Source organism: Emiliania huxleyi (assembly GCF_000372725.1).
Source record: "Emiliania huxleyi CCMP1516 unplaced genomic scaffold EMIHUscaffold_113, whole genome shotgun sequence".
Taxonomy (NCBI): domain Eukaryota; phylum Haptophyta; order Isochrysidales; family Noelaerhabdaceae; genus Emiliania; species Emiliania huxleyi.
In genome coordinates, this window is record NW_005201613.1 from 368924 (window position 1) to 393983 (window position 25060).

General features: G+C 66.1%; 5 protein-coding genes across 5 annotated transcripts in view; 2 read left to right on the forward strand and 3 right to left on the reverse strand.

Moving 5' to 3' along the window:
• Positions 1 to 673: 673 nt before the first annotated feature.
• EMIHUDRAFT_466745 (hypothetical protein) lies at positions 674 to 1758 on the reverse strand (the record flags this gene model as incomplete). Its single annotated transcript, XM_005791443.1, has 1 exon — positions 674 to 1758. Exon 1 carries the CDS (start codon positions 1697 to 1699, stop codon positions 674 to 676), a length of 1026 nt encoding a protein of 341 aa, XP_005791500.1. The 5' UTR covers positions 1700 to 1758.
• Positions 1759 to 2065: 307 nt separating this feature from the next.
• EMIHUDRAFT_223954 (hypothetical protein) lies at positions 2066 to 4647 on the reverse strand (the record flags this gene model as incomplete). Its single annotated transcript, XM_005791444.1, has 2 exons — positions 2066 to 2198; positions 4079 to 4647. The coding sequence occupies 2 exons, from the start codon at positions 4645 to 4647 to the stop codon at positions 2066 to 2068; spliced, it is 702 nt and encodes a 233-aa protein (XP_005791501.1).
• A 617-nt stretch (positions 4648 to 5264) lies between these two features.
• On the reverse strand, positions 5265 to 5645 carry EMIHUDRAFT_56982 (hypothetical protein; the record flags this gene model as incomplete). The annotated part of the gene is made up of 1 exon (XM_005791445.1): positions 5265 to 5645. A coding segment is annotated over one exon (381 nt), but the record flags the coding sequence as incomplete, so codon positions are not given.
• Positions 5646 to 7394: 1749 nt separating this feature from the next.
• Positions 7395 to 7972, forward strand: EMIHUDRAFT_223957 (hypothetical protein; the record flags this gene model as incomplete). The annotated part of the gene is made up of 4 exons (XM_005791446.1): positions 7395 to 7441; positions 7590 to 7641; positions 7806 to 7877; positions 7943 to 7972. 4 exons carry the CDS (start codon positions 7395 to 7397, stop codon positions 7970 to 7972), a joined length of 201 nt encoding a protein of 66 aa, XP_005791503.1.
• A 2051-nt stretch (positions 7973 to 10023) lies between these two features.
• EMIHUDRAFT_109093 (hypothetical protein) overlaps positions 10024 to 25060 on the forward strand; it is a gene marked incomplete at both ends in the record, with an annotated part of 16989 nt that continues 1952 nt past the window's right edge. The window contains 3 exons of the mRNA XM_005791447.1: positions 10024 to 11288; positions 11695 to 13235; positions 13350 to 24994. Of these exons, the coding sequence (XP_005791504.1) occupies positions 10024 to 11288; positions 11695 to 13235; positions 13350 to 24994 (14451 nt within the window). The remainder of the gene's footprint in view (positions 11289 to 11694; positions 13236 to 13349; positions 24995 to 25060) is intronic.

Sequence of the window (25060 nt, forward strand, 5' to 3'; positions counted from 1 at the left end):
GCCTTGCGGACCCCGCGCCAGTGGAACAGACCTTTTTTGTCGACGACGCCGTCAAGGCGCGGAGCGGCCCCCCGGCCCCCCCGCCCCCCCCCCCCCTCCTGAGCCCTCGGACGGACGCCCCCGCTCTAGGCGAGCTCATCTGGGCGCCCGAGGATGTCAACAACCTGATCCGCAAGGCCTGAGGGGGGAAGGAGGGGCGCGCGGCGAGGAGGGGCGCCTAGGACTCGCCGCCCGCACGCCGCAAGCCCCTCCTCTTCCCGCGCAGCGTACGCCTTGCGCGCAAGGGAGTACGGGCGCGAGCGTCCGGACTGTGGCGCGGAGAGTGAGGAGCAGAGAGCGGTGTTTAGAGAGAACGAGAGAGCCGAGAGCAAGACAGAACGCTTTGTAGAGCGGTCCTTGTACTTGAGGGACTACGAGGAGGATACACAGAGAGCGATATATCGAGACTTATAAAGTATAGTGTGTGCTCTCACTGGGGGTGAGGCGGCTCTGCGGGTGCGGCACACGCGCGCCGCTCACGACTCACGTGAAAAAAAGCTCCCATTTCTCCGGACGCCGAGTCGAAAGTACCACTGCGTACGGCGGCCGGCCGATGATTCCATTCCAGCACTACGGACAAACTTTTCTAGGCTCTCTTTTATTACAGCGCTGTACTCTCCCTCTCGAGTCTCGTCTACCTCGGGGCACCGCTCGGGGCGATGGTGAATGAGAGCAGCTGCTGGGTGGGCCGGTACTCCTTTGGGTTCTCGCGGTACTCGCCGTCGAGAAAGAAGTCGCTCTGCTCGGTCACCTCGGCGCCGCGCGACGCGAAGAAGGCGCTGAGCAGCGGCCGCGCGAGCTCGGGTGAGACGCCGCGCCCGTTGAGCAACAGCGCGGCTCGCAAGGCGGCAGAATCGGTCAGGGTGACGGTCAACCGCGTGGAGCTCAGCGACGAGCGCTGCTGCCAGAGGCCCTCGTCCGCGTCGCCGTCGTCAATCGCGTAGGCGGCGAGGTAGCCGCCGCGCTGTAGCGCGTCGAGCAGCGCGCGCACGCCCCTGAGTATCTCAGAGAGGGAGGAGGCAGAACCGGCTGCCTGTTGCGGCGGGGCCGGGGTGGCCGCCGCCACCGCCACGAGCAGCTCCTCGCCCACACGCGCGTAGCAGGCGGCCAGCTCCTTGCGCGGCAGCCGCGCCTCGCTCAGGAGCGTGAACAGGGCGAGCGCCGAGAGGTCAAAGCCGTACTGGAGCGCCTCTGGCTGCGACAGCGCGCTCGCGCCGCCCAGGGAGGTGTCGTAGCCGCCTGCCGCACTAAACGCGCCGGCAAAGAGCGCGCGATCGTACTCGATTGCGAGGGCTTGGCGGCGCGCACCCGCGGCCTGACGCAGCTTGGCGGCGCTCGGCGCGCTCACAGAGGGCGCGATGCCCGCGGCGGCAGCGTCCAGCAAGCGCTTGGCCAGCGCCGCGTCCAGCTGGCGCGCCGCCAACGGCGGCGGAGGCGGAGCCGATCTCGGAGCGCCGCCCGAGCCGAGCAGGCCGCGGGCGTAAAACTCGAGGTCCATCTCCGCCGCACCCTTGACGCGGACGGACGACGGCGCCTCTGCGGCGAACGCTAGTGCTGCGGGTGCCGGCAGAGAGGCAGCAGCCCGACTCAGGAGCTGGCGGCGAGAGGCGGCGGGCGGCGACGGCAGGCTGAAAGCAGCCAGCAAGCTCAGGAGCCACATCAAGGCTAGCGATGTCGAAGCGTGGTCGACCTGCAATAGGTGGGTACGCCGTGCGCGCGGCCTGGGGATAGGTGTAGGGAACAATGCTAGGCGACAGAGAGCGACTTGTTTGTGGCGGTGGGCGGAGAGCGTGTGTGTGTGTGGCTCTGGGGGCAGGCGGGGCCCCTAGGCGGTACCCATGCGGGGGGGAGATGGGGTCCCATGGCCCGCCGCAGGCGCCGATTTTTATTTTATTTCGCGATTTCTCCTTGTTTTCATGAGAATTTCGCGTCGTATTGCGACCATGGCTATCACGCCTTGCGACAGCCTGTCGGCGCTGCTGACCGTGCCATGATGCACAATTGACCACATGCATAGCTCGCGGCCTTAGTATCCAGCATTCAGTGACGACCTGATCGTGCGGCCAGTAGGGAGGTGTCCTTCCAGCGCGTGCACGCTTCTGACGCAATGCGCGTCACAAACTGCCTCGGATTGGCTGCTGGCACTCTCGAGGCTATGCCTATACACAGCCTCGCGCGCATGGGCAGTCAAGAGGGACCATGTACCTTCTCACGACAGCGCCGGTGCCTCTCTCTTGGACCGGCAAACGTGGTGGTCTCGTGTCACCAATGTGGGACCAGTGCGGCATCGCGCCATCGACAGCTCTGAACTGCGCCTCACCACTGACCGGGAAGGCCGCCAAGTGGGTCAGCACCGGTCGCACATTGTGGCAGCAGCCAGCAGCGCATGTCTGATAGCTAGAGCAGCAGCATGAGGGTCGCAGGGTCGGATCGTGTCAAGCCTCTCGCCCGGCCGGCCGCGTGCAGACGTCGGCCTGTCTGCTGTCTGGAGTGATCTGTCGGCGGTCAGTACGACCGATCAGGTTGGAGTTTTCTGATGATTGGAGGGTCTATCTGTGTGTACTCTTCGAGATCTCTCCAAATCTGCCCTCTGATCAACTTGATCATTCGGGAAGTCGGTGCTAGTAGAGACTAGTAGTTAAGTAGAGCCGGGCCCCGTTTCCGCACCGTCGTGCGGCGCGGCGCACGGTGCCTCCGGGGGCCCCCGCCTCCCCCCAGAGGTGTGTGGCTCCCTGGGTGTATCTCTTGGCGGAGCGAGAAAACGGCGTGCGCGCGGTACGTCGCACGTTTCGGTGATTGATGGAAAGATATGGATATTGGCATGTTGTGCGAGAATGGGGGCTCATGTCTCAGAAATATGAGGGGATTTGACTCCTACCGGCTCCTGATGCTATCCCTGGCAGCTCTAATGACCAGGATCAGTAGTGTTGTGATAGAGGGTGCCCATACTAGCGCAGGAGCTCCTTGATGTCGGCATTGCGAGCGAGGTTCGCGAGCGCTCCCACGGCCCACCTCTTCTGCCCGCCCGTGCCATTGCGAGCCAGCGCCACCAGCGGCGCGATGCCGCCCGCCTTTGCAATCGCCACCTTGTTATCGTCGTTGTTGCAAGCGAGGTTCCACAGCGCCCCCGCGGCCGCCTCCTTCTGCCCGTCCGTGCCGTCGCGAGCCAGCGCCACCAGCGGAGCGATGCCGCCCGCCATCGCGATCGCCACCTGGTTGTCGGCGCTGACAGCGAGGAGCCTCAGCTCCCTCGCGGCCTTCTCCTTCTGCCCGCCCCCTCCGCTCCGCAGCTGCTCCATCCACTCCCGCACCTCTGAAGGAATGGCGGCGTCCACAGCCGCGCGCAACGCGTTCGCAGCCGCTTGCAACGAGCCATGTCGCTCAAGCAACGCGATTGCCCGCTCACGCGTTGCCGCCCCGAGCTCGATCATCCGGCTCACATCGCGCTCTCGCTGCGCCTCCTTCTCCGCCTTCTCCCTCGCGACCTGTAGCTGCGCCATCTTGGCCTGAAGCTCCTCGCCCGCCTTCGCAATCGCCACCTTGTTGTCGGCGTTGTTGTAAGCGAGGCTCCTTAGCGCCCAACTGGCATACCCCTTCTGCCCGCCCGTGCTGCCGCGAGCCAGCGCCGCCAGCGGCGCGATGCCACCCGCCCTCGCAATCGCCACCTTGTTATCGGCGTCGCGAGCAAGGTTCGCCAGCGCCGCCGCGGCCTTCTCCTTCTGCCCGTCCGTGCCGCCGCGAGCCAGCGCGACCAGCGGCGCGATGCCGCCCGCCCTCGCAATCGCCACCTTGTTTATCGGCGTTGACAGCGAGGAAATACAGCGTCGCCGCGGCGTTCTCCTTCTGCTCGTCCGTGCCGTCGCGAGCCAGCGCCACCAGAGGCGCGATGCCCCCCGCCCTCGCAATCACCACCGCGTTGTTGAAAGCGAGCTCCCGCAGCTCCCTCGCGGCCTTCTCCTTCTGCCCGTCCCCTCCGCTGCGCAGCTGCTGGACCCGCTTCCGCACCTCCAAAGGAATGGAGGCGTCCGCAGCCGCGCACAACGCGTTCGCAGCCGCCTGCAACGAGCCGTAACGGTCAAGCAACTCGATTGCCCGCTGCCTTTCGGCTCCGAGCTCGATCAGCCGGCCCACATCGCGCTTGCGCTGAGCCTCCTTCACCGCCTTCTCCCTCGTGACGTTGCGAAGGCGCCCGTTGCAAACCTGATAGCCGGAATCCTGTGCAGCTCGTGTGTTGCCCAGGACCACGTTGGTGATGCGGATACGCGCAGGGTCCCTCACGCAGTGCTCCTCACGGATGCCAATGACACCCTCTGCGGCCCAGGCTGAGTCGTAGCCCCGAGCTGCCCAGCTGGTGCGCTCTCCCTGGCTGTTCGAACGCACGCGGTAGCAGCGTCCAAGGGCGACCTCCAGCACCAGCACACCTCCAGCCGCCGGGTTTGGCTTGCCGGCCGTGCCCTCAGCGTAGTTCAGGGCCTTCAGTAGTGTCGTGGTAACATAGACTCCTGGCCCGAGGGCGGCGCCGGCATTAGAGCCGGACAGATCCACGCGGAAGCCCGACTCCTGGATTGCCACAATTGCCTCCAGCGAGGTGCCGTGGTAGAACTGCATACTCAAGCGGCGAGAGGGACGACGCGCCTTGGGACGCGTGGGACGCGTGGTTTCAACGTCCCCCTTCCCCCTCCCCTCCCCAACCCAACAGGCCTGTGGTCAATTCTCACGTCGCTGCCGCAGCCGCTGATGGCGATCGCCGCCGATCAGCCATTCACGACCTATTAAAGACCTATTAATGACCTTTAATGACCTATTATTTAGTTAGGGCATACAACTGTATCTCTCTTTTGCCTCGCTCATCTAGGCGCCGCGCCAGCAGGCGGCGGTCTTTGCCTCGCAGACAACTTCACGCACGCCGAGTAGTAGTCCGTTTTAGGACTGTAGAAGTAGTGCTCACAGTTCACAGTAGGGTGATAACAGTGGATGGACGCTCTGTGGGCAGCAGCCTCCTCGTGCGTGGGGAGCACGCGGTAGGAGTCCTGGACCATGCAAATCACTGGACACTGCTCGTTGAATAGTTACTGCTCTTTCCATTGGCATTGCGTTATTTGTTGCTTTCAGTCAGAGGACAGAGCCGACACCTGTAGAGCCGTACAGATGCCACGAGATGCGGTGGAGATTGTATCATATTTAAATCAAGGCGTGTACCTCGAGTGTCATAGCAGCGCGGCGCGCAATGTCCATGTGTCTCGCAGCAGTGCTGCGAGTCCCGGGTCCTCGAAATCGCGGATCGCGATGCTGCAGCCCGCCTCCTCGAGCTTCTCGGCGGTTTGCGTCGACGTGATGCCGACGGTCTGGGTGCCTGCGGCCACGGCCGCGGCGGCGCCGGACGGCGAATCCTCAAACGCGAGGCAGTTCTCCGCCTCTACGCCGAGGAGGCGCATCGCGGCGAGGTAGGGCTCCGGGTGCGGCTTTGCGTGGCTGCACTCGTCGCCAATGATCAACGGCGAGAAGAAGCTGAGGCTCTCCTTGCCCGCCACGGCGCCGATCGCGCCGAGCATCAGCTCTGCGTTGGCCCTCGGCGCGTTGGTCACGGCGGCGCAACGCACGCCCTGCGCGGCCAGCGCGACGGTCCAACTGCTCCTCCGTGTCCGGGTCACCCCGTTGGGGGTGGCCGAGAACGACGACGGAGAGGTGCTTCTCAGTGTTGCCAAGCGCGATGAAGTGCCCATCGGCACGGGAGGCGGCACCTCCGCAGCGAGCAGAGCCGTTGCCCTTTGCGCCGGAGGGGAGGAACGGAGTGTAGCACTTGAACTCCCAGCACGTGGTCGTGGAGCCAAAGCGGATCAAGTCTGGGATGTGTGAGAAGAAAATACGTCCTATGGCTTCACACTGCTTCTCTTTTGTTTTCCCTTCGTTTCGACTCGTACGTCCCACCTCCGACGCCTGCACCATCGACCACGCGGATATAACATTACACCGGCGGACCCCGCACACGCCCACACGCCCAACACTGCTGCGCATTCTCACACCGCGGCGCCATCCATCATCGACGCGCACAAGCGCAGCACATCAGTCACGCTGAGCCGGTTATCTCGCATGTGCCGCTGCAGCCGCAAGCGCTGCGCTCCGTCGCCCGACGCGATGCCTGGACGCGGTTCGACCGCCTCGCAGTCCACCTGAGAGATGACCTCGGCGTGCAGCTCCGGAACGACCTCGGCATCGACCGCGCTCTCACCGCGCAAGCAGTGCCCCCCCGGCGCACCCGCGCCGCGGTGGCCCACGGTTGCCACGTGCTTGGCATACGCCACGGCAGCCTCGATTGCCGTCGCGAAAGAGCCTAGGTGCTGACCACGTCCTTGTGGCCCAGCTACTAGATCACTACATGGCCCAGTCGCTTTGAACGGTTTGGCAGGGTAGCTCCGGTTTCTTTGATGAATTATTGAAGTGACGCCTAGGTAGCCGGTGCTGGATTTGGAGCTCAGATGGAGATGATGGCCGTCTGCGAATGTCGCGAGGGATGCTGCCACTGCCGCCATCTTCAGACGCCTGTCTGCCGCGACCGCCTCGGACTCAGACGATAGCGGCCGTTTGCGTCCGCCCTTTCGTACCGCCTGCGCGGAAACGGGCTGCCATTCCGGGTCCTCCTCCTCCTCGTTGATCGATTGGATGTACTCTGGGAGCACCGAGTCCTCATAGTCGCCGTCGTTGTATTGGACGGCAAAGGTGCCGTCGTCGTTGGCGGACGTGACGACGCCAGCAAACCAGCGCGTACCAGCCGGCCCGAAGTCCGAGGCGCCGAAGCGGGCCCTCACAGCACTGCCCGCTACTATGGCCGTGTGCGCGAGACGCCGCGAAGGTAAAATTCGAGTCAATTCAGTCATTGGTCATTTTTCCACGTCGGCTAGTGTTGCGCGAGGGAGCTTTGTTGTGGGAATTCCCGTCTTCTCTCACACACAAGGCCCCCACGCAAGAGCATATTTCGGTCTAGCCGCGCACAGCGACAACCCGAGCAGACAGAGCCAGCACACAAAACCTCTAAATCTGTTGCGCTCCCCCAACAGCCTGCCTCGCCAGGGGCTTCTTTCTTTACAGCCGGCAGCGTTCGCCAATCAATCCCTTTCGTTTTTCGGGTACTTGAGTATGTTATTGGCATATTAAACACAAGGCTAACACAAAATCACCAGCGGGTCGGAGGAAGCACGAGGTCGACCAAGTGCACTCTGCTCCGTGCACAATGCCGCTCTCTCCGCATGCTAGCTCGTTCACCGTCTGCCACGCCACGGCGGTGTGGAGAACGATATACAAACGCTGCATGTGCAGGCCGTGCCGATTCTTGTGCATTGCCGTTAGATTCTTTCTTAATGGAGTCGCTTAGGCTCTCCGGTGGTCTCGAGCCGGTGGTGTGCCGGTGTGTGTGCTAGTCTGCGCCAGTTAGTGCGCCCCTGTTGTGCCAGTGTGCTGACCGTTCTTGTAAAATTCTTTCCGCGATGTCAAGGTTGTCTGCCCCCTCACCAGCGGCGGGGAGCAAGGAGTACCGGACGTTGCCTTGGCGTTAGGCCGGACGCGCCCTTGCGCGCGGGGGCCGAGTCGATCTCTTCCTCGGACGAGGTGAGACGGGCCGTTGCATCGCCGCCTCGGGCCGTCTCCGCCGCCAAGCGAGGAGGTGGGGCGTCTCTCTCTCTCTCTCTCTCTCTCTCTCTCTCTCTCTCTCTCTCTCTCTCTCTCTCTCTCTCTCTCCCCTCCCGCGTCACGGCTTGCCTGCTGCTCCATAGGCGCCAAACGCGCTGCAATCCATTGTCGAGATTCTCTCTCCTGCGTCGCGGACCGACAAAGCGGCGTCCCCGGTAGCCTGAAGACACGCGGCGTGGCGCGCGAGGTCAGGACAATGGGCCATGTACCCATGTTTCAGGCCATGTCTGTGGATACTCTCCTCGTCTGAGAGTATGGAGCTCTTCTTCTGGGGCATCCGGGCCCGGCAGCGCCACCCTCTGCGGCGCTGCGCGGGGGGTGGAGTGCGGGGGAGACGGAGATGCGCATGTATGACGCGAGTCAGAGACGTGCGAGCGCAGGGACCAGGGTGGACGGGAGAGCGGGATGAGCTTGAGTACGAGCTTGCGTTTGCATCATCATCCACTAACTAATATTCGTTCGCGCGCCTACATGACCCCGCCACTCTCTATATCGCTCGCCCCGACTTTGAGTCCTTACACATGCGAACGGATTTTATCGGCAGCCGCCAGCCCCTGCACAAGACCTGGGGCCTCCCTCGAGCCTCGACCGGACACACAATGTGGACACACCGCTGGATCCCGCTTTTGCTGCGACCCTTTTGCTCTCCCTTTCCCCTGCCCCCCTGGCCGCCGTCCGTTGCAGCGGCAGTGGCCGCGCGTGGAGATGTGTGCATGTGCATGCATCTTGCCTTGCCTCACTGGCCCGGCGCCCACGCCGCGACCTTCTTGGGCAGCAGCTGGTTCGACAGGTCCTCTCCGTGGCCTAGGCAGCCGTGGGGGCCCCGGCCCCAGGTGAAGACGGCATCATCGCAGAGGATGGCGATGCTGTAATCGCCTCCCGCCGACGCAGCTACGACGCGCCGCCCAGCCAAGGCCTCGTTCTTCTTCGGCAGCAGTTGGTTCTGCTGGTCGCCGTGGCCCAGCTCGCCAGAGGCTCCCTTGCCCCAGCTCGAGACGGCGCCGTCAGCGGTGAGGGCGAGGCTGTGCGCGATTCCAGCCGACACGGCGATGACGCGCTGCCCCGCCAACGCCTCGACCTTCTTGGGCAGCGGCTGGTCCTGCTGGTCGCCGTGGCCCAACTGGCCAAAGACTCCACGGCCCCAGCTCCTGGCGGCGCCGTCGGCGGTGATGGCGAGGCTGTGGTGCATTCCAGCCGACACGGCGACGACACGCTGGTCAAATGCGTCGACCTTCTTGGGCAGCGGCTGGTCCTGCTGGTCGCCGTGGCCCAGCCGGCCACAGGCTCCCCAGCCCCAGCTCCAAACGGAGCCGTCGCCGTTGATGGCGAGGCTGTGGCTAAAGCCAGCCGACACAGCGAGGACACGCTGGCCAGCTAAGGCCTCGACCTTCTTCGGCAGCAGTTGGTTCTGCTGGTCGCCGTGGCCTAGCTGGCTATAGGCCCCAAAGCCCCAGCTCCAGACGGCGCCGTCGGCGGAGATGGCGAGGCTGTGGAGTGCTCCAGCCGACACTGCGACGACGCGCTGGCCAGCAAAGCCTTCGATCTTCTTCGGCTGGCACTGGGCCTGCCAGTCACTGTGGCCTAGCCGGCCTTGGCTTCCGTAGCCCCAACTCCAGACGGCGCCAGCGGCGGTGAGGGCCAGGCTGTGCGCGCTTCCAGACGACACACTCACGGCGCGCTCGCCGCCCAGCATCGACGGGAGGCGGGCAGGTGTGTTAAGCCGCGCCACACCTTCGCCGTGGCCGAGGAAGGAGCTCGCTGCTGATCCTCCTGGGAGGAAGGAGTACTGCTCTGAGCCGCACGACGAGAGCCGCCCCTCGCCATCAATGAAGACGCTGTGCCGTTGGCCTGCCGCCGCCCTCGCCGGCGGGTTGGACTCGCACAGCAAGGCCGCAAAGCACAGCCACCGCACGGCGCAGCTCTCGCCCTCTGGCTGCGCGGGAAGCTCGAAGCCGCGCTCGCGCGCCCACAAGCGGATGCCCTCCGCCGCAAGCGAGGAGTGGAAGAGCAGCGAGACGGCCGCGGCGCGAGCGATGTCGGGAGGGTTGCAGCGAGAGACGACGCGCACGAGGAGGTCCGTGGGGAGGTCGAGGAGGCGGGCGGGCGGGCGGGCTGGGGTAAGCGGCGCGGCGGTGGTGGGGGCGAGGCGGCGCGAGCGGCGGCGCGGCGGGGTGGACATCGCCAGAAAAGAATTTAAATCCCCGCCGCACTAAAACACTACGCAAGAAATAATTCAGCAGATCCTCACACAAGAAGAAAAGAAAAGGCAGAAATCCATGGAGTTCGCGACCCCGGAAATCCATGGAGCTCGAGCCGCGCCACTCTCTCCGCCACGTCAACCTCACGCCCGAGGTACTCGAAGGCCTTTTCGCGCGGTTCGACGGAAATTGGTCCGACCCCGAGCGGGACGAGGCGCACGAGCGCGGCCTGCGCACCAGTCTCTTTGAGACTGACGTGATGGACCAGCTCCTGCGCAGAATGGAAGACGACCGCGTCGTGCGCCTCATCGGACACATCACGGAGACACACGAGGAGCGGCTGGTCGTGTGCGCTCGCGGCCTTGCCACGGCTCTTGGCCGGCTCGCCAGCCGCCCACAGGCGTTCGCCACTACGCCATCCTGGCTGTGGGTGTTGCACAACCACGTAAACTACCTGACGGATGCGGAGATTAGCCCTAAGCTCATCGACGGCGCGTGCGACGCGCTGGCCTCGCCGGCGTGCCACTCGTGGCTCAAGCAGATGGCGCTCGGGGCCCTCATGCGCGTCGCCCTCCGGGGCACCGCCACGCTGCGCCCGCTGCTCGCCCCTCGGGCCGACGAGATCGTCGCGTGGTGCTCGACGATCCTGAGGGAGACCCGAGCTCATTATTTGAAGATCCAATTTCGCGCGTGCTACACCGTCTGCTCGTTTGCGTACTGCCTCGACCGACCGGAGCTCGCGCGGGCAGCCGCCGAGTGGTTGCGCCGACTGTACCCGACTGCTGACGGCGAGGCGAGCCGTTGGGTGCATTCGCTCTCGTCCGTGCTCGAGCGCAATTCGCGCCGCCACCTCCAGCGCACGGGCTACCTCCGGCCGGGCGAGACGTGGCACATGTACCTCGGAATGCTGAGCCACCCGTCGGCCCACCTGCGCTTTGTGGGCGCGGTGATGCTAACCACGGTGCTGGAGGCGGTTGGCCACGGCGCCTTCGACGTGGCTCCGTTCGAGACGCCATCCTCGCGCCTCTACCTCGAGGAGGCACTCGACGCGCGCGTGCGCACCGACGCCACGCTCACGAGGCAGGAAGCTGAGACGCTGCGCCGTGCCGCGGGCGGCGCTGCACCTCATGCGCTCGTGGCGGAGGCTGCGCTGCGGCTTGCGAACGATCCCGTCGCGGAGGTGCGTGATCTGGGGGAGGTCGCGCGCAGCCTGCTGCCACGGCGCGTCCTGCAAGAGATCGTGTGGTGCCCAAGCACGCACCACCTCTTCCACCCCGGCGCGCGAGCGCTCGTGCGGTGCATGCTCCTGCTTTCGCAGCGCGGCGACGTGCCGCTGCCGGCCGACTTGCTCGTGTTACACGTACTACCGTGCGCGTGTCTCGCCGTCCCGTGAGAGTGCCGAGCCTTCCAATTGTACGTTTCTGTGGCTTCCTGCCTCGCCGCAGCCGCCGCCCTCCGTGTCGCCGCGTCGCCACCACCTCCCTCGGCATCGCCGTCGCAGCTCCGCCGCCGTCTGCCTCGCCCCCACGTTCTCCACCCTACCCCTGATCTTCCTTCCTGTAGATAGATAGATAGGAAGGCGACAATTCCTGTCATGTGAGTGAGAGTTGTACACACTCACACACTTCATCTGGAAAAAGAAACCCGTGGGCGGGGGTGTTGCACGCCAATTGCACGCCCTTTGGGGGTGCAAGTGCCGCGCGGTGCCAGTGCAAAATCAACAGAAAGCTTCGGCACGGCGCCAACCTGAAGCAGAAGCGACAGCGACATCGAGGCGCGACAGCGACTCAAATTCCGACATGGTCGCTTTCGGTCTCTGCTTGGCGGGGCTCGTGCTTGCCGAGGGCCGGGACCTCGTGGGCGACGCCACGGGATCGGACATTGTCCAGCGCCGCATGCTCGAATCGCCGTCGTCGTACTGCGTGCCGGGCCAGTCTTGCTGGCCGTCCAACGCAGACTGGGCATCGTTGGCCGAGTCCCTCAGCCAAGGGCCCTCGGCGCTCACTGCGCTCGCGGAGGAGTCCTACGACGTCTGCTACGAGCAGTACACGAACGCAATCGGCCTGATGCAGGAGGGTCACGGCGCGTGTATGCAGGACAACCACTGCAAGTTCGAGGCGTGCGCCGGCGACGGCCTCGTCAACCTTCCCGCCTACTCGGTGGCGGCCGCCACGGTGGCCGACGTGCAGGCCGCGCTGGAGTTTGCCAGCACGCATGACCTGAGCGTCTCAGTCAAGACGTCCGGGCACTCGTACGCGGGGAGCAGTGCGATGAAGGGCTCGCTGCTGATCTGGATGGCCGAGTTCGAAAAGTTCGGCACGATCGCCACTCACACGGACAGCTGCGGCACCGCGACCGAGCAGGTGCTCAAGGTGGGCGGCGGGCAGGTGTGGGGCGAGGCGTACCCGGTGGTCGGCGATGCCGGGCGTGACATCGTCGGCGGCGGCGGTCTCACGGTCGCCGCGGCCGGCGGCTGGCTAATGGGCGGCGGGCTGAGCGCCCTCTCGCGCACTTTTGGCTACGGGATCGACAACGTCGTGGCCTTCGAGGTGGTGGCTGCCGACGGCGTGCTGCGCACGGCTGACGCATGCTCGGAGCCCGACCTCTTCTGGGCGCTGCGCGGCGGCGGCGGCGGCGCCTTCGGCGTCGTGACTGCCGCCTACCACCGCACACACGCGTCATCGGCCGTGGCGGCGCTCTCAATGAGCATCGACGACATCACCTGGGCCACCTGGGAGAGCCGCACGCCCGTCATCGAGAGCTGGCTCGACTTCTGGGTCGAGACGTCGCCCACGCTCGGCCGCGAGTGGTCGGGAGGCTACTGGACTCTCTCGTCCATCGTCGTGCTGTACTTTCGTGGCACGGCGAGCGAGGCCGAGGCCACGTTCGTCGGCGCGCTGCGCGAGTGGCGGGCGGGGCTCACGGCGGAGCAGCAGCAGTACGTGACGATCAGCCTGACCGAGTTCGACAGCTACTGGGCGTCGCGCACAGTGGGGTGCCGCGACAGCTCCAGCGTCGCCTGCCGCACCTTTGGCGCCGAGACCGACGCGACGGGGCAGGCGGGCGTCAACATCCACTCGAGGATGATCCCTGCGGCTTGGGTGACGCAGAACAACGGCGCCGAGGCCAAGGCGACGCTCAAGTGGATGATGTACAACGGCTGGTTCACCTTCAACTACTTCCTGGGCGGCGCGGTCACTGACGTGGCCGCCGACGAGACGGCCGTGCACCCGTCGGTACGCGTCTCGATTTGGAACATGGAGGTCTTCGACCCGAGGCTCATCGAGCGACTGCGCGACGACCTGCCCGACTCAGGTGCGCTCGAAATTCCTCAAGCCAATGCGCGCCCAGCCACACCGCAAGAAATTCCTCAAGCCAATGGGCACCCACCTTCTTGCCCCAACGCTCAAACCGCCCGGCCGCCCGCAGGCGTGTGCTACAACCACGCGGCCAAGGACGAGCCCGACTGGGACGCGCAGGCGTGGGGCGCCAACCTGCCTCGCCTGCTTCAGGTCAAAGCCGCTTACGACCCGGCCAATCGGCTCAACTGCTTCCACTGCGTGGGCTACCAGTCCCTGGGTGGCGACGACCTTACACCGGCGACCTGCGAAGGCATGTACAATTGCGCTGCAGCCCCCGGCGACGAGCCGGCGCCACAACCACCCGGCACTCCGCCCTTGCCGCCGGCATCGCCACCAGCAACGCCGTCTGCCGCTGACGACTACGTCGACCTTTCGCTGCCGCTCGTGAACGCGGCGGGCTACAACACCCACCCGGACGCCGTTGCTTTGAGCGCGGCCACCGACGCGATCGGCCCTTCGGGCATCGGCTTTAAAGGTTACGTCGTCCTCAAGGGCACTGAAGTCGTCGCCGAGCGGTACGACGTCGGTGACGCAACGTCGACGTACCAAATCTTCTCGTGCACGAAATCTTGGGCGGCAACGATGATCGGCGAGCTCTTGTACGCTGGGCAGCTCACGCTCTCCACAAAGCTCGAGGACATCTTCACGACGCTCAACTGGGACACGGTGAACAGAGGCGCAGAGAAGCGGCTGATAACGGTCGAGCAGCTCCTTACGATGTCGAGCGGCCTGACGGAGTGGGGCTGCGGCTGGGGCGGTGCAACCGCGACGCTGGTGGCGACGCTCAACCAGGGCTATGTCAGCTTCACCAACGCGGAGGTAGGCTCCTTCAACTACATCTGCACGCAGAAGATCCTTGCGTGGATCATCTACGAGAAGAGCGGCCTCACGCCGATGGAATTCGGACTGAGCTCGCTGTTTCCCGCGCTCGGCGTGTCCGCCGGTGAGTTCACGTGGCCCATCGACGCCGGGACACTTCAGAACACGGAGACAGACCTCCATATGGCGCCGCGCCACCTGGCCAAGTTGGTGCTGCTCTTCCGGCAGCAGGGGCTCGCTGCGCCCGGCGGCCCCCGCCTCCTCTCCACGACGTTCGTACAGACGGCGATGAGCAACCACTGGTCCCCCTGGTACTACAGCGGGAGGCAGTGTGGTGCGTCGCCGCTGCTCATGGGCTACGGCTACAGGTTCTGGCTCTACAACCCGGATTGGGTGTGCGCTCTCGGCGCCTCCGGCCGCTACGCGTGCTACTCGCCGACTCTCGACATCTCGTTCGGGGTCATCGCCACGAACGGCTACGCCGTTGGCTGCACGCTGATGCAGCAGCTTGCCAACCTCGCGTTCGCAGGGCTGCTCGCTCCGCCGCCGCCGCCGCTTCCGCCGTTCTTTCCAGGCGCGGCGCCCGCTCCGCCCCCTCCAGCGACGCCTTCAGTGGGCGTTGTCAGTCAGGGTTGGGACTTTGCGGGTCCCGACTGCAATGGCGCCGCAACGCGCACGTGGCAAATGGAGGCCTTCCCGACTGCGCCGCACTCGCATTGTACTGATACGGGCGCCGGCTTCAGCGTGCAGGGCGAGTACTGCAATATGGGGGGCGGAACGCCCTATCTGACGGGCGAGTACTTCCCAACGTCCGACTGCACCTCCACCCCGTCGCCGTACGCGTTGGCCGCCGATTTCTCCTGTGTCAATCATGCGGAGGGCAGCTCCTCCCGCTACGTCTGTGCGCCGACGCCCGACTGCACCGCGATCTCGGACTACTGCCGGGGGTGCCTCTCGTTTCTGTACTGCCTCAGTGCACCCGACGAATGCGCCAATGCGGACGAAGGCTGTGATGCGTGCGTCGGCTACATTCCCTGCGGCTCTACCATGCCGGTGGGACCGCCTCCGAGCCAGCCGTGCGCCGTGGATTCCACTCCTGCTGGCGTCCACTGCTTTACGGGCGACACTTTGGATCCCGGCGGCGGAAACATCGTGGAGTCTGGACTGCCTGCCGGGAGCGAGGAAGTGTGCGCGGCCGGCGGCTACTCCGCATTCCCGTACGATTGCGCTGGCCTCGCCGCTTTCTTGGACAGGCTTCCGGCGGGCGAACGTGATGGCACCAGGCAGCACTACACCGAGCGCTGCTGCGGCGCCCCGCCTTCGCTTCCTGTCGGCGCCGCCACGTACTTCTACTCCTCCGCTGACTGCACCGGCACCCCCAGCGTGCTGGCGATCGGCCACGGTGAGTGCGTGGGCGACGAGCGGGGTTACTTTTACACGATCTCTTGCGCGGCGGGCGCGTCGAACCTCTCTTGGTTCAGCAACGCCGACTGCAGCGGCGACGCCGACGGCACTCTGGGGTCGAACGAGGACGACGGCATGTACGGCTGGCTCTTGGGCAAGGCGGACGGCAGCAGCGGCCCGATCAGGCCCGGCGACTGCTGGACGTGGGCCACCTCGCCGACGGACGCCACACCCGCGTCGAGCCAGGCCTTCACATGCTGGCCGTCGCTTCTCCCTGAGCCTGACAGGTGCGGCGCGTGCGTGCAAGCTTGCCGCGATGTGCCTCATGATGGTGAGTCGGTGCCTCCCAATCAGACATGTGGCTGCATCGCCGAGCGCTGCCGGGCTGCATGCGACGAGCAGTACGGCCGGGAGGCGGTCCAAGCGTACATTGACGGCGGTTGCGACGACAGCGGCGGCGACGACGGCGAGACCGACGAAGACCCAGGTGGATCAAAATGCGGCGGCGAGTGCCATCACGAGGTCTACGGCGAGACCTGCGGTTTTGGAACGTGGGGCGGCGGCGAATCTTTCATGCAGGTCTGCGAGGATGGCGTGAACGTCGCCAAGCACTACGAAGATGTCGACTGCCAAGGTTCACTCGTGAAGGAGTGGGTGGAAGATTCGTCCTGCCAACACGAGTACCACGAGAAAGCCTCGGACGGCTCCACTCTGTACGAGAGCAAGTGGTGCGATGGGAGCACGCCGATCAAATCTCTGTGCACCGAGCCCGGCGACGAGCGCGACGAGTGGATGTGCGACTACGAGTCGGACTCGGCGGGGCCGGCCTCGCTTGCGGCGCAGCAGCACTTAGCGTCCATGACGCAAGATTGCCGAGACTACATGAACGGGCTTGGCGACTCGCTGGGCGATCTCTCAACCATCTGCGCCTGCTATAGAAGCGGCGACGAGGCGGCGGCGCGCGCCGCGACGTGCGCTCCGACGGCCGGCGCGAGCACGGTGTCCCACCTGTACGAGCGGTGCGTCAACCCCCCTCCCGGCTGCTACGAGGCGCCGTGCTCTAGCACGTGCCCGGCGGCCGTCGCCACCTCTGCATGGTGGGACAGCCTCAGCCCGACGTGCCAGACCATGATAAGGGAGGGCACGGCCGATTTTCAGAGCTTCTGCCGGTGCTACACCTCGGGCGTCTACCCCGTCGGCGCCACTTGCTCTGGCGCGGGATCGATCCCGGGCTACAGCACTACCGAGGAGCAGTTCGAGGCGTGCCGTGCAGTGCCAGGCGTCCCCACGCCGCCGCTCCCGCCGTTCCTGCCAGGTGAGGCGCCCGCTCCACCCCCTGAGTGTGTTGCTCGCGGCTACGAGTCGGTCGGGTGCAACTGCGACCCGGCTTCTGAATGCTCGCCGTGGGGCTCGAGCTCGGGCGGCGACTGCTGCGGGGACGACGGCGGCTACTGCGGCAGCGAGTGGGTCTCGACGGACGCATCGACGTGGATTGATACTTGCACTGGGCTCGACTTCATCCGTGTCTCTCCAGGCTGCGGTGTGGAGGTGGCGACCGAGACTGGCGGCGGAGGAGAGACATTCACGTACGACTCCAGCGTGCTCGTGTGCGGGTACGAGTGCGAGCCTCGGCCAACGCCGGGCTGCGACAGAGTGCGCTCGCTGCGCCTGTTTCCGCTCGCGCCGCCCACACCGCCGCACCCGCCGTTCCAGCCAGGCCAGGCACCTGCTCCGCCCCCGCCGTCTCCCTGCGTCCACGATGACAGCAAGTGCTCGAGCAGCGGCAACGACTGCTACGCCGATGGCCAGTCTGAGGCGCAGACCTGCAGCGACGGCTACACCGCCAGCCCTCACCCCGACGACCCTCGGAACGAAGGTCGCTACACGTGCTACCCGCCTCACTGCCGCTGCGACGCGTCCAAGTGCTCGAGCGCCGGCGGCGACGACTGCTACGCGGACGGCACGCCAGACGGTGAGGCGCAGACGTGCCGCGACGGCTACTTGGTCGTCCCTGTCAATGACGGGCAGTACACGTGCTGCTTCTTCGACCAGCCGCCGTCGTGCGATACGCTCGATTTTCAGATCTTCACGAACACCGACTGCAGCGGCTCGCCTGCCGTGACGTCGGCGATGTTGTCCGACCGGACGTGCGTGGCGACTCCGGACTCGGTGCTGACGGGTCAGTATTTTGACGTCGACTTTACGCACTGGGGGATGCACGCCACCAGTGAGACGCTCGTCCACGCGTGCTCCGACAGCTCGATGGACAGTTGCGTGGATCAGTTCGATGGTGGCGAGCGCTGTTCCGACGTGCCATTTGAGACGTGCGTCGCGATAGACGAGGCCCGATCCACCGGCATCAAGATTACGTGTGCACCGGCCGTCGACTGCGCCGTGCCGAGTGAGGGCGTGTGCCTCGAGTACGGCAGTGTCGACAGCGACTGCTGTGGCAACTCTGACGTGGTCGGCTGCGCGAGCGGCTACACCCTCTCCCTGCAGATCGCGATCGACGAGGGCGGCACGTGGGCGCGGCCCGCCGATGCGGGCTTCTATCCGCAGTGCGCGAGTGGAGGCCAGAAGATTGGCAACACGTGCTGCACACCAGATCCGGCGCCGCCGCCGCCGTCGCCCGCCGAGTGCTGCGCGGACGTGTGCCCGACGCGCTCGTACTGCGAGGCGGAGGGGATCGGCGGCGGCTACTGCAACTGCGGCGACTGCGGTGTGCCCTCGTGCGGCGACTGCGATTGCAACCATTACGGCGAGCAGTGCTGCGACTTTAGCGGCGGCTGCGATCCGACGTGCGGCGGCGAGCCGTCAATGTGCCGCGACAATTCGAACGACTGCTGCGCGAACGAGGCGATGGGCGAGGCTGCCGTGTGCGAGGCGGGCTATGTGCCGACTGTCCAGCCGCAGAGCTACGACGACTGTCCCAACTACACGTGCATGCCGGCGCCGCCGCCGTCGCCGACTTGTGTCGACGACCCCAAGGGCATCCTCGCTGCCGACGCGTACCTAAGCCCTGGCGGCACCACCTGCGCGGAGAAGATGGCGCAGGTTGGAGCGACGTGCGAGACCATCGACGAGGACTACAACGGCTACCGCGTCTCCTACGCGCAGCTCTGCCCAGCGACGTGCGGCACGTGCGCCTCGTACACCGAGCCAGAGTGCCACCGCCCAGAGGTGTGCTGCTGCGATCCGCCGCCGCCCTCGCCGCCGCTGCCTTTTGGCCTGTCGGCGGTCTCGCCGGACGCGCTCACCTTTTCCGAGGCGGTGGCCTGGTGCGCCGCGCAAGGGCTCACTCTCGCCATGCCGCGCACCGAATCGGAGAATGAGGCCGTGTACGCTGCGTGCCAGTCGTACTACGCTTGCTGGCTCGACGCGCGCGAGAATGCGGCCGGGGATGGATGGGTGGACGGCGACGGCAACGCGCTGACGTACACGAACTGGGATGGCGGCGAGGGGTCGTGCCACTGCGGCGAGGATCGCGTCTTCATCAACAGGGTTGGGACGGCCGAATGGCACGATGTGGGCGAGGGCGGCGACGGGCAGACACGCGCCATTTGCCAGCAGCCGTCGGGTTCGATTTCGCCGTCGCCGCCGTCGTCGACTGTGTGCGACACGTCGCAGTGTGCAGAATACAGTCCGACGTCGCAGGACGACGACTGCTGCGCGCTCGATTCGGACATCTACTGCATGAACGGCTACACGCTCTCGCGCGTGATGCCGGGCACGCCTGGTGTGACGTGGCTCAATGGTCAGATGTCGGGCTGCGAAGGCTACGGCGGCAACACGTGCTGCTCGCCGCCAGAGAGTCTGGCACCGCCGCCATCGCCGAGCTCCTGCGCGAGAGGGTACACCGCGGTGTCCGGCGAAGGCTGCTCGAACTACATCCACATGGATGACGCCAGCACCTACGGCGTTCAGGGAGGATCCACGACCCTCGAGGAGTGCGCCGCGGCCGTGCAGGCTCTCAACGGGCAGGATGGCTGCGTGGGCGAGTACTTCTTCTTCGAGACGGACGGCTACTGCAACTGCCCGACGGACGCGTGCACGACGGGCTCGGAGAACAGCAACGCGGGCGGCTCGGGGCAGCTCTACCGCTTCAACAGCGATTGCGACTCGTCGCCGTCGGCACCGCCATCGCTCACGTGTACGTGCGACTGCTACGGTTCGAACACGGACATGTTCAACGGCACCCACGAAGGCCAGCCCGACGATTCGTGCCGAGAGGACTACTGCTTCGCCAACGGGATCTCTGCTGAGGATTGCATCTACGGCCAGTACGACTCATGCTGCTATTCGGAGGGATACGCTGGGGCACCGTGCTGCGAAGATGCGCCGTCGCCGCCATCGCCACTGCCCTTGACGCCACCGCCCTCGAACTACTATGAGGGCGATGCCGGCTCGGACTGCGACGTCGGAGACGTGATCGTGAGCGAGTCGGAGTGCCGCAGCGCCGCGAGCTCCGTCGGTGGGTATGACGTGGATGCCGGCTCGACCACAAACAGCCAGCGGTACTTCAAGAGTTACTCGGGTGGATGTCAGACCGGCTGTAGCATGGAGCGTGACAGCGACTGCGAGTGCAATGGCTGCGGCACCTGCTTCTACTGGAACGCGGGCTACGGCGGCGCCTGCGGCTCGCACAGGCCATTATGTGCGAGGCCACCGTCCCCACCATCGCCGCCATCACAAGTCGCTCTTGAGTTTGCCGGCATGTCGCCCAACTTTCACTACAGCAACGCGCTGTGGACCAACAGCAATCCTCACACGGGCGCCACCGATAGCCAGGGCCGTACTGAGCGTAAGACGGCGGCTTTCGGACAGCCGACGAGTGTCGTGATTCTCGAGATGACACGAAACTCCGTCACGCACTCTGTGAGTCTGCCGATCTCGCCGGCCCAATCGCTGCTGTCGATCTTCATGGGCGGCTCTATGTCAACAAACGGCAGCCTCTCTGACTGGCGGCAGCTATCTGGCTATGGCTACCAGCCGCACTGCAACCGGCAAGGCTTCAATATCGTAGGGCAGACGGCGTATGGCGGCGTCAACGGGCAGAACAACGCGCGCATCGGAATCTATTTTAACGAGCAAATCGACTGCAGCTCGCCCGACTCGGGGCGCGTGGTGGGCGGCTCGTCGCTTTCGGCGGCCGTCGGCTGCACCAGCAGCTGCACAGGCAGCAGTAGTAGTAGCACTCAGAGCGATGTGTGGGTGCGTGTGCTTGTTGCTGGCGGCTCGTCGGGTTCGATTTCGCCGTCGCCGCCGTCGTCGACTGTGTGCGACACGTCGCAGTGTGCAGAATACAGTCCGACGTCGCAGGACGACGACTGCTGCGCGCTCGATTCGGACATCTACTGCATGAACGGCTACACGCTCTCGCGCGTGATGCCGGGCACGCCTGGTGTGACGTGGCTCAATGGTCAGATGTCGGGCTGCGAAGGCTACGGCGGCAACACGTGCTGCTCGCCGCCAGAGAGTCTGGCACCGCCGGCATCGCCGAGCTCCTGCGCGAGAGGGTACACCGCGGTGTCCGGCGAAGGCTGCTCGAACTACATCCACATGGATGACGCCAGCACCTACGGCGTTCAGGGAGGATCCACGACCCTCGAGGAGTGCGCCGCGGCCGTGCAGGCTCTCAACGGGCAGGATGGCTGCGTGGGCGAGTACTTCTTCTTCGAGACGGACGGCTACTGCAACTGCCCAACGGACGCGTGCACGACAGGCTCGGAGAACAGCAACGCGGGCGGCTCGGGGCAGCTCTACCGCTTCAACAGCGATTGCGACTCGTCGCCGTCGTCACTGCAATACGTCGGATCGCCGCAGCAAGGCTACGCGGACGCGATGGCGTACTGCGCGACGCTCGGCGGCACGCTTGCGTCAGCGACTGCGGAGTTGCAGGCGATGTACAGCACTTGGACGTCGGCAGAGATCTGGATCTTGGATAGCGGCTCTGGCGGATCGAGCTTGTACGACACTTGCCATGCTGGCGGGTGTCCATGCATCAATTGTGCATACCCATCAGAGGTGAAGTCGTTTGTCTGCGCGCTTAGCGGGGCGGTGCCGCCATCGTCGCTTCCACCGTCGCCGCCTCCCTCCGCGTCGCCGTCGCCGCCGCCTCCCTCCGCGTCGCCGTCGCCGCCGCCGCCGCCGCCGTTCCCGCCAGGCCAGGCGCCCGCTCCGCCACCATCGACACCATCGTCATGTGAGGCGTGGGGCTACGGGGCGGAAAATGAGCTCAGCTGCTATGGCGGCATCTCAGGCATGGCGAGCAACCTGGAGCACGCGTGTTGGGCGGAGCTGGACACGCGGCCATCGTGCTGCGGCTACTGTGGGCCGTGGGCGGGCAGTGCCGACGGCACGCAGTGGGTGGAGACGTGCCACCACCTCGACATCATTCGAGTGACGCCCGGATGCTCGTATGAGCTGGAACGCTCGGACGGGCAGCGCTTCACGTTCCATCAGGACACGCGCGTCTGTGCCAACACCGTGGGGTGTGACAGCGTGCGCCGCATTCGGGTCTTCAGCGCAACCGCTGCGGCACCATCGCCGCCGCCGCCCTCGCTCCCGCCGCTGCTGCCGCCACACTCGGCCCCAAGCTTCACCACAATCGATGGAACGGCGCGCTCATACGATGGCTGCGCGACCCGGTGCGCATCTGCGGGCATGAGCCTCGCATGTATCACGTCCGCTTCGGAGATGGCGCTTGCGTGGGCCGCGGCCGGCGGCAGCGGTGCATACATTGGGCTCCGGCAGCCGTCCTCTCAGCAAGGCTCCAGTGGCTGGGCTTGGCCGACGGGGTGCGCCTCCACATACACCAGTTGGGGAGGTGGCCAGCCCGAGTCGAACAGCGAGCACTGCGTGGCCTTCGGCAATTGGGGAGGGCCATACAACTCGTGGCATGACGTGCCGTGCAGCGGCTCCTACCATTGCCTGTGCAGCAACACGCCCCCGCGACCACCCTCGTCACCGCCACCACTGTCCCCGGCCCCGTCGCCGCCGTCGCCGCCGCCGCCGCCGCCGCTCCCGCCGTTCCAGCCAGGCCAGGCGCCCGCTCCGCCCCCTCCTGAGTGTGCTGCTCGCGGCTACGAGTCGGTCGGGTGCAACTGCGACCCGGCTTCTGAATGCTCGCCGTGGGGCTCGAGATCGGGCGGCGACTGCTGCGGGGACGACGGCGGCTACTGCGGCAGCGAGTGGGTCTCGACGGACGCATCGACGTGGATTGATACTTGCACTGAGCTCGACTTCATCCGTGTCTCTCCAGGCTGCGGTGTGGAGGTGGCGACCGAGACCGGCGGCGGAGGAGAGACATTCACGTACGACTCCAGCGTGCTCGTGTGCGGGTACGAGTGCGAGCCTCGGCCAACGCCGGGCTGCGACAGAGTGCGCTCGCTGCGCCTGTTTCCGCTCGCGCCGCCGCCACCGCCGCACCCGCCGTTCCAGCCGGGCCAGGCACCTGCTCCGCCCCCGCCGTCTCCCTGCGTCCACGACGACAGCAAGTGCGTCGAGCCGACGTGCTGGGCGGACCCGAACATGGAGGCGCAGACCTGCAGCGACGGCTACACCGCCAGCCCTCACCCCGACGACCCTCGGAGCGAAGGTCGCTACACGTGCTACCCGCCTCACTGCCGCTGCGACGCGTCCAAGTGCTCGAGCTACGGCAACGACTGCCACGCGGACGGCACGCCAGACGGTGAGGCGCAGACGTGCCGCGACGGCTACTTGCCGATCGCGATCCGCGACTCGCAGTACACCTGCTGCTTCGACTTTGACCAGCCGCCGTCGCTGCCGCCGCTACCCCCATCACCGCCGGGCAAAGCCCCCGCTTCGCCACCGGCCACGTGCGGTCAGTCGGCAACGCAGGCCGATTGGACGGCGGTGTTTGCGGTGTGCCCTCGATGGGGCGAGTGGGCGCAGGCGCACTGCCCAACCGGCCCACCGTGCCCGGAGTACCCGACTGAGCTCGAGCTCTGCGACCTCTGCACCGAGTGGGCGACGGACTTGTGCGGTGAAACCGCGCTTGCGAAGGAGTGCCAATGGGCAGGATGCAGCGACTTCATGAGGGACTCGTGCGAGTCGCTGCAGCCGTCCCCGCCCTACTCCGCCCCGCCCCCACTGTCGCCGCCCCCCTCGCCTCCGCTGCCCGTCTTCTCCTACCACCCGGGCCCAAAGTCGTTCGATGGTGCGATTGAGGCATGCAAAGAGCTCGGCGGCCAGCTCGCGACGATTACCTCGCAAGCCGACCAGGACGCCGCTTTCGCTGTCGTCCCCTCCGGCACGCGCGCATACATCGGGCTAAGCGACCGCGAAGAAGAGGGCACGTTTGCGTGGGTCGACGGCAGCCCCGTCGACTACACCAACTGGGGCTCGGGCGAGCCCAACAGCTATGGCAGTACAAATGAGGACTGCGCCGGCTTCCACGTCTACTACACCGACGGCAAATGGAACGACTTTACCTGCGGAGGGATCGACAGCAACGACGGCAACGCGCCCATCGGCTATGTCTGCCAAGCGACACCGTTCCCATTGGCCTCGCCGTCGCCACCACCGCCCTCCACCTCGCCGTCGCCGCCGCCTCCCTCCGCCTCGCCGTCGCCACCGCCACCGTCCGCCTCTCCCTCTCCGCCGCCCCCCTCGGCCTCGCCGTCGCCGCCGCCTCCCTCCGCGTCGCCCTCGCCGCCGCCTCCCTCCGCCTCGCCCTCACCGCCGCCTCTTTCGCCGCCGCCGCCCTCCCCGCCACCACCCTCGCCGCCTCCTTCGCCTCCGCCGCCCTCGCCGCCGCCGCCGGCCCCGCCGCCTCCTTTGCCGCCGCCGCCCTCGCCGCCGCCGCCGGCCCCGCCGCCTCCTGCGTCGCCGCTAGGTGTCTCTGTGGCTACGGACGCTTCAACCCCAGACGGTGGAGCAGGACGCCGCCACCAGCGCGTCCTGCTCGACGCCAGCCAGATGACTGGCGACCCGGCGTCTACTCTGTACGACTACGCCGACAGCATCTCCCTCGACGCGCAGTTCCACCTCGTCGACACCATTTCCGGGACCGATCTCAATCAGACCAAAATCATCGACCTGTGCGAGAGCGCGGCGGCATCGGCGACGTGCGCCATCGGCGACGGCGCCACCATCTCCGAGCTCAAGCTGCTGCAGCTGCTCGACCGCACCGACACGATCCGCGGGGACCCTCTCCTTGACGCCTCCGAAATCGAGGGTGATGGCGCGGGAAGTGGCGTCACCGTCTCGCACGCCAACAAGGTGGAGATCGTTGCCCGTTCCGTCGCCATCTTGGAGGAGGGCCAGACGCTTGATGAGCTGGCCGCCATCGTGACCGCGGAGACCGAGCAAAAGATCACACAGCTCCGTGACGATACCCTCCTCGAAGGCGACTTGGCCTTTACCAGCCTAGTCATGTTCCCTCCGCGTCCGCCACCATCGTCGCCGCCTAGGCCGCCTCCGTCCCCGCCGCCACGCACCCCATCGTCCTTCTTCACCGCCTGCACCGTCAGTCCAGGCGTTGCGGCGTTCGTTGCCGAGCTTGACCTGTGTTCCACCGAACCCCTCGTGTCA